At 42.9% G+C, this 14,444-nt stretch overlaps 1 protein-coding gene across 2 annotated transcripts in view; it reads left to right on the forward strand.

Moving 5' to 3' along the window:
• Nucleotides 1–12,058: 12,058 nt before the first annotated feature.
• SPRED1 (sprouty related EVH1 domain containing 1) overlaps nucleotides 12,059–14,444 on the forward strand; it is a 100,477-nt gene continuing 98,091 nt past the window's right edge. Inside the window, exon 1 of one of the 2 annotated variants that reach the window (XM_008969805.4) lies at nucleotides 12,059–13,210. In XM_008969805.4, the coding sequence (XP_008968053.4) occupies nucleotides 13,179–13,210 (32 nt within the window). In that variant the 5' untranslated portion in view covers nucleotides 12,059–13,178. The remainder of the gene's footprint in view (nucleotides 13,211–14,444) is intronic. The other variant, XM_003816703.5, reaches the window with a different exon arrangement.

A 14,444-nucleotide genomic window follows, 5' to 3' on the forward strand; every position in this document is an offset into this window, starting at 1 on the left:
GAGTCTTACTCTGTTACCCAGGCATGATCCTGGCTCACTGCAACCTCCGCCTCCTGAGTGGGTTCAAGCGATTCTCCTGCCTCAGCCTCCTGAGTAGTTGGGATTACAGGTGCCCACCACCAGGCCTGGCTAATTTTTGTATTTTTAAGTAGAGATGGGGTTTCACCATGTTGGCCAGGCTGGTCTGGAACTCCCAACCTCAAGTGATCCATCCACCTTAGCCTCCCAAAGTGCAGGCATGAGCTGCTGCACCTAGCCAAAGAATTGTTTTCAATAGAAATAACAAAATCTAAAACAATAAATGATTGATGTCCATTTGTAGACAGAAACAGATAAATAGAAATAAATAACTTGTAGTATACCCACATTATGAAATACTATATAACCATTTAAAATAATGAATACTCATATAAAAATATACACAGCTTGTGAAAAAGTAGCATTATAATATGTAAAACTTGTGTTTATTATGTGTGTGTAAATATACGGAAAAGGATCTGAAATTATATACTTGTATTCTAAACTGCTAATAGTGGTCACCTTGAGAAAAGTGGGATTGGAGTCCTCACTTTTACTCTGTACACTTTTTTATACAATTCTAAGTTTTTAGGAGTACTTGGTTTAATTATTAAATGAGCAAAAATGGCAATTTAGCAGTTTTGTCTTTGCACTTGGGGATTACTAAGGTTATATATGGAGAGTATATGTGGACTTTAAATTCCAACATATCTGATTTGAGCTAAGTATTGAGATTTCTTCATCTTGATATTATTTTGAGCCTTTTAAAAATTATTGTTTTGGGCCAGGTGCAGTGGCTCACACCTGTAATTCCAGCTCTTTGGAAGGCCAACGCAGAAGGATCACTTGAGCCTAGGGCTTCAGGATCACCCTGGGAAACAAAGTGAGACCCTTTCTCTACAAATATTAAAAAATTAGCCAGGCACGGTAGTGCACTCCTGTAGTCCCAGCTACTTGGGAGGCTGAGGCAGGAGGATTGTTTGAGCCCAGGAGTTTGAGGTTACGGTGAGCTGTGATTATACCACTGCACTCCAGTCTGGGTGATACAGTGAGACCCTCCCTGTTTTAAGAAATCAATCAATAAATAAAATTATTCCTTTGAATTATACATGACATAGGTGCACATAAGTGTCCGTTAAATTTCTGAAAGGCAACAGGCAATTTCTACCTATCAACAATACTAGACATTTGGGGAAGATAAAAGAGATCTTAGAAAATAAGGCTACTGTTTTCTTAATTTGATATTCAGAGCAAACACTAAGAACCAAGAACACTTTTTGGAATAAAATAAACACAACAAAAATGTGTCTAGTATAGAATTTTTACATGCATTCAGAAGAGACAAGAGAAACAGGAGGCCTAGTAAAAACTATATTGGAATGGATAAGATGAGAATCAGAACGGGTGGCCTTGGACACTTAGAATTTTTTTTTGTTTTTTTTTTTGAGATACAGTCTTGCTCTTGTTACCCAGGCTGGAGTACAGTGGTGGGATCTCGGCTCACTGCAAGCTCTGCCTCCCGGATTCAAGCCATTCTTCTGCCTCAGCCTCCCAAGTAGCTGGGATTACAGGTGCCCACCACCATGCCTGGCTAATTTTTGTATGTTTAGTAGAGACGGGGTTTCACCATGTTGGCCAGGCTGGTCTCGAATTCCTGACCTCAGGTGATCCACCCACCTCAGCCTCCCAAAGTGCTGGGATTACAGGTGTGAGCCACCATGGACAGCCAGGCATTTAGAATTAATAAAAAAGACAACCACTCTCAGTTCTTGGGTTGGGAATCAAACCAAATGCATTATGTAAAAGATAATTTTCTCAGAGTATTTAGGTACTAAATTAGGAGATTGCTGAAATAAGCCACAAAGGGCCCATGTAATAAAAAACTGCCAGAAAATATAATTGAAAACAAACAAGTCAGCTACATAAACATCCATTGGGTCACTGTGTGGTACCAAACAGATATTTTCCCAGGGAAAATGAAATAGGTGCTGGTGAAAAGGATAACATATTTAAATAGGTTAAAGGTTGGGCAATGTCTATGACAGCTTAATTCTGATGGGGTTTCCTCTTCAGCCAAGTCCTAGCCTTGCCATATAAAAGTGTACCAAAAAAAAATCCAAACACGTATCAAATCTCTCTTAGCTTCAATTGGCCCTTTGAAAGCTGAAGTTATACAAATAAGTAACAATTAGCATATTTTTTCTATTTACATTCTCCTTGAACACATGGTTAAGTCAATTTCAAGGACTGTTTTTCACTTCCTTGTTCTTGTTTATGTTTCACTATAATGCTTCATGGTAACTCATCTGCTGTTAATCCTCTACTTTGTGAAGCAAAATCAGTTTCTCCCATAGTAACTCTTATAGCACTTACCATGGTAATGGTAATTACCAATTTACACCTTTACTAGACTATAAACTTCTTGAGTTTAAGAACTGCTTTCATTTCATCTATAATAAGAGCCTGGCAAATAAAATAAGTAAGTCAATAAATTAGTGTTGCTGATATAGATATCTTCTGTGAGTTTATCAAAGATGGACCCTTTGAAAGTTGGACCTAAACACCACTCTCTAATGAATTCTAGATGGCTCTGATAGTTTTCTGAAGGTTCTTTCTATTGTTTATTGAGTACTGTTGGCTCTGTAAAATAGGATAAATATCAGAAGTGAAGGTGATAAGGAAAAGTCTAAAAAGAGCAAAACCAGGCAATAATAATGGTTAGAATTAAATGAGTTATACTTCAAGTGATTTTCAAGCAAATTTGATATTTTAGATATATGAAAAGTAAAAATAAACTGGAATTACACATAAGTAGAGTTTACGAATTTGGATGAAAGCATGTCAAAATTTCCATGCCATTTAAATGGATAGGAGCTCCAGAGACATAAATTCAAAATATAAACTAAGAGTTGTCCTACTAGAGTAATAAATTACTATTACCATAATAAAACAACATATAATAAGTGCCTATCTGACATCTCACTTTACAAGTTATTATACAAAATAATTTGTGTAATGAATGATAATATGAAATTTGAGACTTCATAAAATTTGGAAAGGATGGTTAGCTAAATACAGACATTAAACAAATACATAGTTAAGGACAGAATCATGGAACATATAAAGGATAATTACATTTCTAAGACATACTCTGGACCAAATAATTTAAGATTGCAGAAAGTAATTTTATTTTCCCAAATCAATTCCAAAAAGCTTTATGGAAAATATCAGGAGATATATAGTAACGTGTTACTTAAAGACAAGGATAAATTCTGAGAAATGCATTGTGAGGCAATTTCCTCTTTATATGAACATCACAGACTGTACTTAGACAAACCTAGATGGTATAGCCTGTTGCTCCTAGGCTACAAACCTGTACAACATGTTACTGTATTGAATACTGTGAGCAGTTGTTACACAATGGTAAGCGTCAATATTTGCATATCTAAACATAGAAATGGTACAATAAAAATGAGGTATTATAGTCTTATAGGACCAATGTCATATATGCAGTCCATCGTTGACTGAAAGTCATTATGAGGCATCTGACTGTACCTGAAATAAGCAAGAATAAGATAGGTAAAGACAGACTGTTCAAAATGCATGGCATCTTGGCAGGGGACCCAGAAGGAAGTCTGGGACGATCCAACAAAAGAAGGAAACTTGACATAAACAAAAATTGGCTAAAACCCAGGAGGCAATGAGGGTGTTAATTGTTTTAGGGCTTTTTGATAAAGAGCTTTAGAGTTGAAGGAGGCATTCTCTAGGATGAAGGAAAGCCAGTGTCTTAGGATTTTAAATCTTATGGAAAATAAAAACATCTCTTTCTGGTGGTGTAAGAACTGGCCAGATGTCACTGGACTGAAGTTTTCAGCATTTTTAAACCGGAAGAAGTTTTCCTTCGGGTGTGTATTCTTTATTTCTCTATACAAAAGTACTAAAGATAATATCATAAATCTTCAAAACAGACACATTTGAGGATACTAATAAGATTAGTGTCATTGGAGAAAAACGAGTTAATTTTATTACTTTTTATGGCATTTAGTCATACTGCAATTTATATAATCTAAATGTTTCCTTCTGGTTCTGTCTCCCTAGCTAGACTGTAAGTTTCTGGAAAGCAGGCCTCCTCCCTGTACCTAGAGTAGTCCTGTAGATTCTACCACCTACATATGTCTATAGTCATCTTCTTTCTAGCCCCATGAGCAATGTCCTCAGTTTTCTCCTGTATGGATGATTGCAACAGCCTTTTTACTGGTCTCCAAAATCTTACAGTATAGCAAGGAGACATGGAAAACCAAATGGAAATATTTAAATAATATAAAATGTTCTACAAACATATAAAAATATAATATATAAAAATAACTGCTATTTTTCCCTTGAATACTGACATTTTCTTTATAGCTCTCCTCCCACCTCTACCTATATTCTGACTTTGAATTATAACTATGAAACTGCGCACACACACTGCCAACACAGAGGGCTGGAGGGGCCAATGTGGCATGAAAATGCAGGGTCTTTTGTTTTGTTTAGCTTTCTAAAATTATAGTGGACTACATGGAAGCTACAACAAAATGCAAAGTTTTAAGGTCTCCTGAGTGACTATGTAGAAACACCAGGCTTTACAGATGCCTAATGAAGTGTGAAAAAGTCCAATTAAAGTGTGATGTTGCAGTGGGAAGAGGAGGGAACCTTCAGGTAAGCTAGAGAGTTGAGGGCGGGAAGACTTTTTTTTTTTTTTTTTTTTTTTTAGAAAAGCACAGAGATTTTAGAGAAAAGAGGGAAAGCAGGGAGCAGCTGTTAAGGCCACAGTCCCCTGCCAGCACTGTAGGGAGCTACGGGTGAGCAGTGGGCTTAATCCAGAGATGAACAGAGACAAGGTGCTGAGTGGTCCAAGTCACAGGCCAGGAAAAAGAGGCTAAAGGAAAACAGGAATAAAAATCCTGTTTTGGGGTGGGGAGTGCAGAAAAAGGGCTAGAAATGGTAATGGGAATATCTGACTTTTGCATACTTGGAAGCTGGACAAGCTTGAAGAACAAGGTTAGGAAGGGACACTATTAAAGATAAAGGGATTACTGGCCAGGTGTGGTGGCTCATGCCTGTAATCCCAGCACTTTGGGAGGCCGAGGCAGGCAGATCACCCGAGGTCAGGAGTTCAAGACTAGCCTGGCCAAGATGGTGAAACCCCGTCCCTACTAAAAATACAAAAATTAGCCAGGTGTGGTGGCGCACGCCTGTAATCCCAGCTACTCGGGAGGCTGAGGCAAGAGAATTGCTTAAACCCAGGAGGCAGAGGTTGCAGTGAGCCGAGATCACGCCATTGCCCTCTAGCCTGGGCAACAGAGCGAGATTCCATCTCGAATAATAATAATAATAATAAAGATAAAGGGATTACTTACAATAGGGCTTCTTAAACTTTAATGCACAGATGAATCATATGGCAGTATTGTTAAAATGCAGATTCCAATTCAGGAAGACTGGAGTGGAGCCCAAGGGCCTGCATTTCTAACAAGCTTCCGGGTGAAGCTTTGCAGCTTTGAGTGGCAAGGATATGCAATATTAAACATGAACACTTAAAACATTTTTTTGTGTGTGACGGAGTCTCGCTCTGTTGCCCAGGCTGGAGTGCAGTGGTGCGAACTTGGCTCACTGCAAGTTCCACCTACTGGGTTCACCCCATTCTCCTGCTTCAGCCTCCCGAGTGGCTGGGTCTACAGGCACCCGCCACCATGCCCGGCCAATTTTTTGTGTTTTTAGTAGAGACAGAGTTTCACCATGTTAACCGGGATGGTCTCGATCTCCTGACCTCGTGATCCGCCTGCCTTGGCCTCCCAAAGTGCTGGGATTACAGGCGTGAGCCACAGCGCCTGGCCAAAACATTTTTATATGCGGGGTGTGGTGGCTGACCCCTGTAATCCCAGCACTTTGGGAGGCCAAGACAGATGGATTGCTTGAGCTCAGGAGTTTGAGGCCAGTCTGGGCAACATGGCGAAACCCCCTCTCTACAAAATACAAAAATTAGCTGGGCATGGTGATGGGTGCCTGTAGTCCCACCTACTTGGAGGCTGAGGTGGGAGGATTGCTTGACTCTGGGAAGTGGAGATTGCAATGAGCTGAGATTGTGCCACTGCACTCCAGCCTGGGCAACAGAGGAAGAAAAAAAAAAACCCAAACTAAACAAACAAAAACCATTTTTTAACAAAATAAACCAGTCAATGAATTTATGCTTCCCAGTATAGATATGTTCTGTAGGTTTATCAAAGACTTATACATCAAAGATAATTATGAAATTATCCTCCCTTTTACCCTTAGTTAATGGCAATGAAGAGATGATCTACAGTGCCCCAGTTCACACTAATAATGTATTTGAGAGCATAATCGTTGTTACATGTCTACTTTAATAACAAGATAACTACTTTTGTTATTTACAGCAACACATTTGCACATTCATGTGTCTAAGAAAACAACCCGTGATGACAGAAATGTTTTATATCTAGATTGTTCAATATGATAGCGACTAACCACTTGTCGCTATTGAGCACTTGAAACATGGCTAGTATACCTGAGGAATAAACAGCCACATATGGCTAGTGGTTACCATGATCATCAATATCTGCTAGCATCACCCAAAGACAACCAGATGTTATTCGCCTTCTGATTGAAGTAGTCCTCCTATCAAGGCTCTAGATTTAGAAACCAATTTACAAAAGAGACTCCAGATGTCCCCAGACCCTACTCTAAGAACTGATGGTATAAAGGAACTTACGTACCTGAGGCCCACAAAAGGCAGCTGATAATAGCCAAGGAATTTAATTCTTTCGTTATCTAAAAGTAGGACTCTCCTGTTAAATCATTATCCAAAGTAATAATGACTTGAAAGTCTATCCCACCAAATATCCCATCTTTGAGAAATTATAATATTGAAACATACACACATACACACCCACACACACAGAATTTTGAAGGAGGGGATGAAACGGGGTTGAGCTCCAGCCATGCCTTTACTATTGTGTAACCTCTGGGACCTCTCTGATCTTCAGTTTGCAAGTCTCTTTGTAACCTGGAGTTAATAATAATACCTACTGGGGAAGGGTGTTAGGAAGGTAAGTTCCTGAAGGGCAATGTGTATTTCAAATGTAATCCTGTTGTAATCCTATACAATGGTTAATTAGTACTCATTAAAAGGGAAGGCAATGCCATATTTAAAGCAAAATCCAAGGAACCAACCTAGAATCTTTTGTTATACTAAATTTGTGTTGCACGTGGCCTTGGATTATTTTATGATGGGTATTTCAGTCCTTCATATTTGTTGTAGTGGGACATAACCGTTAAAGAATGAGCATGATAAAGCCATTTGGGAGAATAATGGTAAGTGCTTTATTTAGTAGTGTGGGGTCTGGTAAGCATCCTCCCTGCTAAGATTATACAGAAAATAAAGGAAATTGCAGACTGCTCATTTCCCTTGTACTCATCCTAATCTTGTGGAAACTTCCTGTAAAAGGCAGTTATAGCATTAAAAGTAAACTGATTACACACTCACCGGATACTGCCAAACCAACAATTGCCGTCCTTAGGGAAAAAAGGAAAATAGCATACTTATCCTTTATACTTTGCATTAGTTTGGAAGAACATGGGAATCCTAGTGATGGGGAAGCAGACTCATGCCAGAGGCAAGGAAACTATTTAGAAACATGGTTACCACTTAGTAATTCCACTGAGAGGCAGGGCTCATTAGCCAAGAGACTGGTTAAACTAAAGAAAAAAAATCATTTATTAAACAAAGTACATGATGAAAATAGGAAGTTCCGATTGATCAAGGCACACATTAACTACAGTTTTAAAAAACAAAATTTTAATAACATCTGCTAAGGAGTAATGTTAAGGGTAATTTTAGAAATGGAAATATGCACTTGTATTTTATGTACTTTTAGAACCTCATATGTTGGCATGGCTGTCTCCTCTTTTGGCTTCTCAAGAATACAAATATCTGATGAGAGCTTCTAGTGCAAGGCACAGTGTATGTGAAATGCTAAACTGCAATAGTATTAAGTCCCAATAGGAAGCCAGAGGGGATTCCTGATTTCGACTCCAGTGCCAGTCAGTATAGCTTCATTTTTATATATAGTCAAGGCTCTGGTATAGTATTTCACCTAAAAAGCCACTATTACTTACGACCACTGCTAAAAAGGATGCCAAAAAATATAAAGGGCAGCCCCTACCTTCAAGTCACTAAAATTTAATTGGGAAAACAAATATAAACTCATAAAAAATGAATCAGCAAAAATAATAATTATCAACACAAGTATAAACAGCAAAGGCAAAAATAAAAGAATCTGAGAAGACCAATTCTGAACTCATAAGAAAGATGATTACTATGGGCTGAGCAATGTGAAAAAAAGAAAAGAAACTTTGAATAGGAGAATAGCATGCCATCTGCTAGTGGCTCAGTGAGGACAGTCTACTTTTTGCTGTCCTTGTGAATAAACCCTGGCCTGATACCTACATGGAACTCAGAATCCACTTGTACCTTCTTAACTTGGATCATATCCTATACTGGCAATTACTTGGCAATTGTTCTCTTGTTCCTCCCTCTTTGGCCCATGGATCCTATTGATAATTAATTACCTCGAACAGGTCATTAAATGGTTGTGGCTAATTCCTAAAGCTGAGGACAATAATACAGATAGTCACTTGTGATAATCAGCTATTGTGACTAGCTTCCTTCCCACAGGGCTACCTAGAAAACACAACTGAGCAAATATAAGTATCTCCTTTCTTGCTGAGCCCGAATGTGGCCATAGAATTCTTCTTGATTAGTACCAACTGAATGGAGTTGGAGCTTAAGACAAAACTGTGATCTGTATTTAGCTTCTCACATCTGGCTGGATCCCCTTTCCTAACTGAACTATCCCTCTGGCCTTGACCAGTGTCTATCTAAGCTTATGATATACCACGGGCCACCCTTTTTTGTGTTTAGCTGGAACACAGCTTTCAATCACGGATGTGCTGGGAGACAGGATGACAAAAATGGTTTTAAGGAAAGGGGGAGTAGATGATGAAGGACTAAAAAGGGCCAAGCACCTGGCATACTTACAAAAGCATGGCCCCATCATAGACCTAGTGATCACAATTTCTGAGCTGGGGTCTAGGAATCTGCATTTTAAGTACTTGCAGTGTATTTTAAAAAAATTATTATAGAACATTTTAAATTATAAAATAGTAAAGAGAATGTATTCATCATTAATCTATAACCAATCTTGTTTCATCTATATCCTTACCCATTCTTCCTACTCCTCACCCCAGTGGATTATTCTGAAGCATAACGTTTCATCTGTAAATATTTTAGTACATATCTCTGAAAGGTAAGGACTTGAAGAAAATGTTGCCATAAACCAATACTTAAAAAAAATTCCTTGTTTTCATCAAATCTCCAGTTAATGTTCAAATCTCTCCAGTTGTCCCAAATTTAAAAATATTTAAGTCACGATCCAAATAAGATCTCACACATTGTCTTTGGTTGGTACGTCTCTTTACTCTTAAGGTCCAGACACCCGGATAGATAAGTCGAGGCCTCCTGAGTATAGAGCAGCCAGTGATTGACAGTCAGACTAGAAGATCCCTTGGCTCTGAGCAGTAGCACCATTTCTGACTGCTTCAGAGTAGAAGACTCTGAGCTCTGCTAAACCAAAGCAAATTTTTAAAAAGTTGGTGAGATCTTTAACAACTGGGTGAGAGAACTACAAATGCGTTGTTGAAAAAAGGGCACAAAAGTGTTCTAGAAATGGCATAGGACCACCAAAGGCTGTGGATGGTTTGGTGACTATGTCTTGGTCGTGGAGTTGAGAGCAATCTTTAAAGCATTAATTTGGGCTATTGATCACATCTTGCTCCCTTTATGTAAGCAGTGTGTGGTGTATGTGGAATGTGGAAATAGCCAGCACAGTGCCTGGCTCATGACAACCAAGATTCTTCCAAAGACTATACTGACAATTTCCTTGATACACTAGAACCTCAAACAGATGCAAATCTTCAAAAGATAAAGGCCTTTGCAAATGACCGACTTTCCTTCTATTTACTCAATCATAATAACTGTGATAGTTTCATTTATTAATGGCTTACTAAGGACCAGGCCATGTGTCTAGCAACTGATAATTATTTGTTGAATGCATGAACAAGAATATTGAATGCTTTACATTTAATCCTCAGAGCACCTGCCACTATTTTGCCATGAAGTTTATTACTATCTCTGACAAAACAGTAGTAAGAACTAGGACTTATTCTTACTGTGAATTCTTAATCTGTTCTAAGTAACTCTGTATATTATTATCTCGTTCATCAGCACAACAGCTCTGTAAGTTAAGTACTATTATCCCCATTTTATGCAGGCCCAGAGTTTCAGTAACTTGGATAAGAACACAGATTATAACTGATGGTACTTGACTGAAACTTGAGCAGCCTAACTGGTTAACAGTAGTCCTGGAAGGGGAAGAGGCCAGTATCAACACTCCCATGTATAAGTTCTTGGCAAGAATAAGTTCAAAAAGGCAGGTTTAGAGGTCATGTCTAGCACAGACCATCACCAACATTGCCCCTCTCTTTCTCAAGAGTAAGGACAATGCTGCTGCTGAGGCAGGAATCAAGTTACATAAAGAGACCTCAGAAATCAATGGGATGGTTTTTTGGGTACATTGACCGGTTTAGCGCCTCTGTTCATTCGTCAAACATTTATTAAGCACCTGCTACGTGCAAAACACTGTTAACAGTGCACTACTGTGCACGCTCATTCTCAGAACAACAATCCTGCGATTCCTGGAGAGGGATGGTAGAAGAGGAGTGCTGCCTTGTTAACGAGGTTCTCCCAACTTCTTTTTTCCCTCGGGAATTGTTCTCTTTAATGTGGCACCAGCGGCAACCTTCATTCTTAGGTCGCACAAATCTGAGAAGGAAGAGAAAAACATTGCACGCAGGGCGAGACTTATATCTGGGAAGATGCGTCAGGAACTTGGGAGCACTTGGGATTCAGTCCCCTAAGGTGGTTCATGTACAGGCTGGTATTCTAAGTGGAGAACAGATAATAGAATTTGCAGAGCCAGGAGCTCTGACTCCTGTGGCTGGGCTGACCTTAGGCTCCAGCCCGCAACCGCAGTAGGTTTCTGTGCAAAAATCTTTTGAGATGAATGCATACATTGTCTTCTAACAATGCATTCGTGACAGCTGTCTATCCAATCGGTCCGCCTCCGTTCAGAGCAGTTCGTGCCACAGAAGCATCTCCTGCGCTATAGTTATGCAACCTCACTCGCAGCGGGAGTTATTTCCTCCGTTCTGGCTGCGCCAGATTCATGTAACACGCCTACCCTGGGCTTCAATGGAAGTCGTTCTCCATTAACAATCACTCCAGCTTTCCGAGATGAATGCCCTGATAGCATACCCCTTGCGCAGTAAGAATCCAGGCAGCGAGGCGAGGTGTTAAAACACACATACATTCTCATATTCTCTCTCTCTCTCTCTCTCACACACACACACACACACACACATACACTTCGTGCATGCAGCTAGGGGACTGCAGCAGTGCAACCAGGGGGACAGCAGGAGGAGCTCTCTTTGCAGTCCCTGCTTCTAACCCCCACTAACTAAAAATGAACTCATGCCAGTTCCATTCTTTGCTCTGCAAGGAAAACACACACACACACACACACACACACACACACACACACACACACGGCAGAAGAGAGTAGCCTCCAGATTTCCCCTCTGAGCACACTGTCTTTCTAGCCTCTTCGTTCAAGCAACCCGGATATTCCAAGCAGAGTAACGGGGAGTAACGCGCCACAACAATGCAACCTCCCTAGCAGCTCCCCTCGCAGCTCCCACCCCCGCCCCCTTTCGCGGCGTGCCAAGAGTTTGGAGCGCGCGCACGCACACCGAGCACGGTGCAGGGAGGATATCCCTCCGCCTCCCTCCCCCCTTTCTCCGCTAAGTGGCTCGACAACGATTTGGGAAATGAAGGGAGGAGGGAACTACTTTCCTGAAACTTGCTATGCTGCACATGACTTCGAGTTGCAGTGATTCGCCCGGAGGCCGCGGCTTTTAGTCCTACCCACGCACCCTCACAGCCTGGGCACCCCGCTCGGCAGCCCCACCCCGCGCCCGCTCTGGCCTCCGGGGAAAGCGGGCGGCCGGGAGAAGTCGCGAGGGACTACTTCGCCTCTTTCTCTCGCGGGCGCCCCCGGTTCGGGCAGCGGCGGCGGCGGAAGGAGCGGGCGGCGTGAGCGCTTCCGCCGCCCCCCTCGCGGCTCCCCTCTCTCGGGCGTGAGGAGCTGGCCCGCTGAGCTGCTGGTGGGCACTGGCTGGCGGGGAACCTGCGGCCGCTCTTGTCCTCTCCCGCCGCTTCTCGGGATCCTGCCCCCCGGACCCGGGCCCGCCCGCTCTTCTCCGGTCGGGTGGGAACGATCGGTTTGCCTGCCCCTCGCCTCACACGCTCCCCGCCGCCCCCTCCACCCCCCTGAGGAGGATTCCCGGCTGGAGCGTGTCTGGAGGAATCCGCCGCCGCGGGGCCCCTAGCCCTGCTCTGCCCGCGCCTGAGGACCGACCCAGACGCCGCCGGGGGTTGAGGGGCAGCCGGCGGCGAGGCGGGAGATGGTGGGGTGGGCTCCGGCAGGACCGCGCCGCCGCTGCCCGGAGCCTGGGCTCGGCACCCCCCCGCCGGCCCCCACCGAGCGGAGCTCTGCTTCCTCCTCGCCGCATCCCTGAGGGAAGCGCCGCCTCTGCTCCCGGGTTCTCCGCCCGCCGACTCCTTCCTGGCCGGACCCCGCTGCGCTCCACCCCAGTGGCTGGAGGAGCAGCTCTCCAGTCAGCCTTTGCAGCCCCTCTCTTTTTCCCTTTCCACCGGGCCTCCTCGGATCCCTTGGCTGGGCACTGAGGCGGGGGAAGAGGCTGGGGTCGCCACGGCGGAGGTTGCTGCCGCCACCCCCCTGCGGGGGTGGCCGGGGTTCCCGGCTGGGGGGGTACCGTTCTGGGTGAGGCATCCACCATGGTGAGGCCCCTGTGCCGCTGCCCCCGCGCCCCCCCGGCCGCCGCTGCCTCCTGCCCCTCGGTGCTGCTGTTGCTCCCCCGCCTGCTGTTGCTCCTCCATCTCCAGATCGGATCACGGTGAGGGAAAGATGAGCGAGGAGACGGCGACTTCTGACAACGAGTAAGCGCCTCATTGATCTCGATTGCTAATCCCCCTCCCCCTATCCGCCCTCGGCTCTCCCCCAGACCCATCCGAAACTTGGGTGCCGGAAAGCTTGCGACCCTGGAGAGTTCAGTGCATCTTCTGGAGATAGCTGATTTCTTTAGCCATTTTTAGTGGCAGCACCCCTCCCCATCCTCCCACATTGAGTTGCTTTCTTTTGGGGTAGGGGATTAAGTGTTGGGAGAGGATGGCAATTGTACGTCTATGAGAGGGAATAATGTGGATGGATGGAAGTGGAGTAGAAACTACCCTTTTGCCTGTTAGACCCCTGTCCCGTCCTTTTTCACTCACATACCAGTCACCATACCTTCAGTATCCATCCTACTTCCTTTATAGCTGTTTCACTTGGAAACTAATGTGTGGGAGCACCTCCTGCAGCAAACTGCTCTTGAATCTTAATTCGATGAGTCAGTGACTCTTAAATACCGATTAAGCCTTCACCCTCTCCCCCCTCCCCCTTTTAAACTTATGACCTGTAAGATTCTTGTAAAAAATAGGGTTAGGGAAACATTTTTAGAATTTAATAGGATTAAGGACACCTGGAGTGTGGGCGATGTTGAGCTAGAGTTTACCTGTGTGAATATTGGACGTGTCTTCAGGAACGGAGAAGAATTTTGAATGCTAATTTTTACCTTTCAGCTATGTGAAAACACATGATTTGCGTTGATGTAACCGAATTTACATTGCTGAATATGTTGGTGATTTCATTAACTTTTAGAGCATTCCGGTTTAAGTTTTAGCTTATTTGGGCTTTCTCCTTGCTTTCCAAACGAAGTACTTCGTCTTTTAAATGTTTTGCTTTAACGTGACAGCTGCGTGGAGAAATAATGGTTGGCAACACTTTTCTATTGAGAAGGGATTTAATTCCAAGCAGAATATTAGCATCCGTTTTCTTGTAATTAAGTTCAACTTTTGTTTATCTTCGGAGGGTTGGAAAGAGTTAAGTGAGTTAGGACTTAGTCATTTGGATGCATTCCTTTAAATACAGTGCATTACTAAAGTCAGACCTTTTGGAAATAACTTTATAAAGTCTATACCGAGTCCTGTTTAACGTAAAATAGCTAGAGAAAGGCCAAACAACATTTCCTCCTCCCTTACTCCCTCCCCACCCCAAAACACACGCTTCTGCTGAGCGGGTGTAGAAGGAGGTACATTGCTGCAGTGTCAGTGCAGTGTAGAAGCAGAAGTGGCA

Source organism: Pan paniscus, chromosome 16 (assembly GCF_029289425.2).
Source record: "Pan paniscus chromosome 16, NHGRI_mPanPan1-v2.0_pri, whole genome shotgun sequence".
Taxonomy (NCBI): Eukaryota; Metazoa; Chordata; class Mammalia; order Primates; family Hominidae; genus Pan; species Pan paniscus.